General features: G+C 43.2%; 1 protein-coding gene across 1 annotated transcript; it reads left to right on the top strand.

Moving 5' to 3' along the window:
* The first annotated feature begins 550 nt into the window (after positions 1 to 550).
* On the top strand, positions 551 to 2,830 carry LOC106393861. The gene is made up of 4 exons (XM_013834514.2): positions 551 to 1,126; positions 1,181 to 1,396; positions 1,650 to 2,171; positions 2,423 to 2,830. Exons 1-4 carry the CDS (start codon positions 551 to 553, stop codon positions 2,828 to 2,830), a joined length of 1,722 nt encoding a protein of 573 aa, XP_013689968.2.
* The last annotated feature ends 2,398 nt before the right edge of the window (positions 2,831 to 5,228 follow it).

The following is a 5,228-nucleotide window of genomic DNA, read 5'->3' on the forward strand; positions in this document are numbered from 1 at the left end:
AAGTGAGAAGACTACTTGGACGACTTCCAGGAAGTCTTCTACGATGTCTTACTCTCTGGACGACTTACATGTAAGTCGTCTGAGTAGTCTTCTCACTTCATGGAAGCCGTCTGGAAGTCTTTGTCATACGACTTTGTCAGAAGACTTCCAGAAGACTTTACTGGAAGTCCAGACGACTTTACAGGAAGTTCAGACGACTTTACAGGAAGTTCAGACGACTTCCAGACGACTTTACAGGAAGTCCAGACGACTTTTAGGAAGTCCAGACGACTTTCAGACGACTTTCAGACGACTTCCAGACGACTTCCAGACGACTAACAAGTAAGTCATCCCAGAAGCCTTCCAGACGACTAACAAGTAAGTCGTCCAGAGAGTAAGACATCGTAGAAGACTTCCTGGAAGTCGTCCAAGTAGTCTTCTCACTTCCTGGAAGTCGTCTGAGTAGTCTTCTCACTTCATGGAAGCCGTCTGCAAGTCTTCTATAGCATTTAGCATAGTGCGCAACCTATGTGTTTGAGATGGTTGTTTGTGATTATTTGCAAGCCTTAAAATGGATTTACCAGAACTCCTGCCGAGGATGTTTACATTAGGAGAAGAGCCCGATGCAATCAGGAGCATTTCGTATCATTCTGATGACACGAAGTTGTTTAAAGCTCTATGTGATTGTCTCACAGCTGACGAATATGAGGATCTGAAGGCGTCGAAGTTAGGAGTGTTCATCAAATTCAAGGAGCTTGACTTTGGTTGGACTTCAAGGCTGGTACATTTTTTGCTCTGTTTCCAGCTGGACATCAAGAAGAAGTTTGAGCTCTGGAGTCTTGTCGTTTCACAACCTGTGAGGTTTTCACTGATAGAGTTTGAACACCTCACTGGGCTGAACTGCGATTACATCAAGGACCTGGAAAATCCAAGGTGTGAGGTTACGTCGGAGATGGCTGCTTTCTGGGAGAAGATGCGTGTTGATATCGATACTGGGCCAAGTATTGAACAGATAACAGAAGCATTTTACAACTGCGACGAGTGGTCTCCGGACGATCGCATGCGGCTGGGATACCTTGCCATCTACGCAGGATACATCGAAGGGAAAAAGTTCTCATCCGCTACATCAGCTAGTCTTGCAAGGCTAGTGATGGATTTAGAAAAATTTGAGAATTATCCATGGGGGAGAGTGGCGTTTAAGGTGCTGATGGATTCTCTGAAGGCAAAAGACTTGACGCAAACTGGTTACACTGTTGATGGGTTCATACAAGTGCTCCAAGTGTGGGCGTACTATGCTATGCCAGAATTGGGTGCTAATTATGGGTCTCCCATACCAAACAGACCGTCTCCACTGTTGCTGGCTTACAGGGGTGGCAAAAGACAACGCAAATGTTTTAAGGCTGCTATCAATAAACAGGTACTTAACTTCACTCCTAAGACTTCTCAGACGACTTAAAGTTAAGTCGTGTGGATCGTCTTCCAACAAAAGACCACTCAGACGACTTACTTTTAAGTCGTCTGAGTGGTCTTTTTGTTGGAAGACTTCCAGACGACTTAACTTTAAGTCGTCTGAGAACAAAATACTTCTCAGACGACTTAACTTTAAGTAGTCTGAGAACAAAATTCTTCTCAGACGACTTAACTAAGTTTATATCTTTTATTTATTGCAGACTATCGTGAAGAACTTCGTTCAGAAGGATTTTGATGAAATGTTTCCAAAATGGGACGGAGACGTAGATGACCCTGCCGCGGATAACATAATTAAAGTCATGTTTAATGATCCTGGATGGGAGTGGACCATGGAATGCTGGCCAGTCACCGGTACTCGCAAGATTGTGAAGATGGAAGTGAGTCCAGTGAATAATGAAGTGAGTCCCGTGAAGTCAGAGAGTGTTGTGAAGGAAGAAAGTAGCAGACCTCGGAAGAAAGCTCGTAAAGGGTCTTCTGTTTCTGCTGAGACACCTGCGGCGGGTAGTGAAGGGATGACGCATCAGCAGATTGAAAAGTCCTTGAAGGACATATCTGATGCCATTAATCTTGGCTTTGGGACGTGCCTTAAGGAGCTCAAGTTACTGGCGGATAGGATGGTAGCTGTGGAGAAGAAGGTGGGAATCACCAACAGAGGGGGTTCATCTGATGATCGTCAACTTACAACCACTTCAAATCCACCAAAACCTGCTGACGAACCCGGGGTTAGTACCAAAACCTCTCCCAAAATTGCAGAGAAGAGAGTCACTAGGCAAAGTGTTAGGAAGAGTCAGGACTGATGTGCTTTGTTTCTTGTGTGCTTGGATGAACATGTGTGCTTTGTTTCTAGTGTGCTTTGATGAACCACTGTATGCCTTGATTCTGAACATGTGTGCTTTGTTTCTAGTGTGAATTTGATCTTTGCTGTAAGGGCTTTTGTTAATAGTTTTTAAACACTGTGAACTCGAAATTGCAGAGTGAAAGTGTGAATGGGGCGAAAGCAGGACGGAAGGAAGCCAAAGAACCGAGTCTTACTACAGAACCGAGTTCCTCGAGAGAGCTCTGTCTTGTGAGTCCTGCAGCCGACTTACCGAGTGATGATCCTAGCCTTCTTATATTGGACAAACAAGTTCCCACCGCTTCAGATTTACTCGTTGAAGAAGCTAGAAGGCAGACAAAGAAGGAGACTGCTTTGGTGAATCTCCGTAAAAAAAGTGTGCGAGAAAGGAAGCTTGCTCCCACACAGCAAACTCCTTTTAAGGGAAACAGCACTGCCAAACAGATCATTCCAAACAAACAGGTTGGCGGAGGCTATGATCCTTTTGCACCCTATGACAAGATGAAGTCGAAGGAGCTCACTGCTTGGGTGCAAAAAGATCCGTAAGTTGCTGTTAAAAATATGCTTATTTATATTTGATTAAAAAAAGCTTCCATTTGGTTATTTACATTTTGTGTTTGCAGTTCTTATAAACTGCCTTTGATAAAAAAACCACGTAGATGTCCAAGTCGATTTTATCAGGTCCTCCGAACCCCCTTAGAATGGCTGACCGACCATGTAAGTCTTCTGCTATTTTCTTACTCTTATATAAGTCGTCTGGTAGTTATCTGGTACTTTTCTGATTTGTATAAGTCGTCTGTGAGTCGTCTGTGAGTCGTCTGTGAGTCGTCTATAAGTCGTCTGGTAGTTATCTTACGTAATTCGTCTATAAGTTGTCTGTGAGTCGTCTGTAAGTTGTCTATAAGTCGTCTGGTAGTTATCTTACGTAAGTTGTCTGTAAGTCGTTTCTAAGTCGTCTCTAAGTCGTCTCTAAGTCGTCTGTAAGTCGTCTGGTAGTTATCTTACGTAAGTCATCTGTAAGTCGTCTCTAAGTCTTCTCTAAGTCTTCTCTAATTCTTCTCTAAGTCTTCTGTTAGTCGTCTCTAAGTCGTCTGTAAGTTTTTTTTACTTGTATTGTTTTATATGCAGCAAATGGATGCTTTTATTAATTTACTGAGGCAACGGTACCAAAACCATCCAGAACATTTCAGGAGCGACAGAATGTGCTTTCTTGATCATATATTTTCTCGGCAGTGGAGGGCCTCCTACCCTGATTTTAAGAGCGACACTCCTGATGCCAACGGTTTAGGAAGAAGACTCCCTGGTGGGGCGTGGAATTATCATGCAGGCGTGATACCTTCTTTTTGCCAATCTAAGAAGGTTTGGGGGGTGGATATGGATGATATCTATGCACCTGTGAACTTCAAGAACCAGCATTGGATTGCTATATGGATATCGATCCCTAAGAGGCACATCGTCGTCTGGGACAGCATTGTCTCTCATATTAGCCCTGAAGAACTCGATGAGGTAATGGAGCCTTTTGTCACAATGGTCCCTTATCTGCTTGTTGAGTGCGCGCTCTCTGACGAACAAAAGGTTCAATACACATTGGAGCCATACACATATGCGAGACAAACCGTTGGAGTACCTCAGTGCCGAGCTGGTGATTGTGGCCCCTTCACTCTGAAGTACATCGAATGTCATGCTCTTGGGATAGAATTTCCCAGCGCGTTTGACAAAAAACACGGGAAGACCATCAGGGAGAAGATGGCGCTGGATATATTTCGAGAGCTTCCTATGTGCCATGAATGGGAAAACCAAGACAATGATGAGAACCTGGCAACGTATGATTAGATATTGGATGTGTTATTGTGTGCTGTTGCGATTGTATTTGAACTTGATGCTTTTGTGTACTGTTGTTTGGTAGATTAGGGGATGTTAACAGGGTCAGGATAGGATGATGTTTTTTGTAACCTATCCTCATACCAAACTAGAATTCCGTAGGAAATTAGTTTGGTAGTGCAGTAACCTTTCGGAATATGTAATGTATAACTTGTCTTTTTTAAATTGCACTGTTGGAATTAGTTTGGACTATTTAACCTAGAAGGTCTACAAAGAAAAGTTCATAAAACATATAAATTCATAACATAGAGTCTACAGAGAAGTTCATAAAACATAGAAAATCATTGTGGACGATTACAGAGAAGTTCATAAAACATAGAAAATCATTGTGGACGACTTACTTAAAGGTCTTCTGGACGACTAACCAGAAGAAAATTCTAGTTAAGACGTTGGACGACTAACCAGAAGGTCTACTGGATGACTTACTTAAAGGTCTTCTGGACGACTAACCAGAAGAAAATTCTAGTTAAGACGTTGGACGACTAACCAAAAGGTCTTCTGGACGACTTACTTAAAGGTCTTCCACGTCAGTTCTTACATTGTGGACGCTTATGGCCAGTTTCTTTGCAGACTGAGCACCTATAAACCCTGTGTTGCTTCCGGGGTTTGCGTCCTCTCATCCTGGATAGCTCCAACCAAGATTGCCATCTTGATTTCTTCTGTCTCCCCGGACCACGCTTTACTTCCGGAGGAAAGCATGTGCGTGCCTCAACAAGTTGTCCAACACAAGGATATATATTCTCTGAGTATCCAGCAAACAAAGTATCCTTTGAGTAGACCGGCCACACAAGTGTGGAGATATGCACACCAGCTGCTGTTCCAGCTGCTATAGCATGAGAGCAAGGTATTTTCTCGACTTGATAGACACCACAATCACACTTTTGAAGTTCCAGATCAACATTACAGTCCCTATTGCCACCTTTCACAAAGAACTTCCATCCATCAATTTGTTGGACTCTCAGAGTATACGCGTTCTCCTCTCGGACAGCAAGCAAGTGTTCAACACCCCGACTATGTTGAGTTGTAAGACTCAAAGCATCTCCTCTCCTTTTCCAGTACCACC

The sequence above is a fragment of the Brassica napus genome, chromosome C4, assembly GCF_020379485.1.
Source record: "Brassica napus cultivar Da-Ae chromosome C4, Da-Ae, whole genome shotgun sequence".
Taxonomy (NCBI): domain Eukaryota; kingdom Viridiplantae; phylum Streptophyta; class Magnoliopsida; order Brassicales; family Brassicaceae; genus Brassica; species Brassica napus.

Bases quoted from the DNA above. Each gene is read 5' to 3' on its own strand.
- LOC106393861 (XM_013834514.2), top strand. From the start codon at position 551: ATGGATTTACCAGAACTCCTGCCGAGGATGTTTACATTAGGAGAAGAG. The intron at 1,127-1,180 runs GTGATGGATTTA...GTGGCGTTTAAG, and splicing joins CAGCTAGTCTTGCAAGGCTA to GTGCTGATGGATTCTCTGAA. The intron at 2,172-2,422 runs GTTAGTACCAAA...TCGAAATTGCAG, and splicing joins AACCTGCTGACGAACCCGGG to AGTGAAAGTGTGAATGGGGC.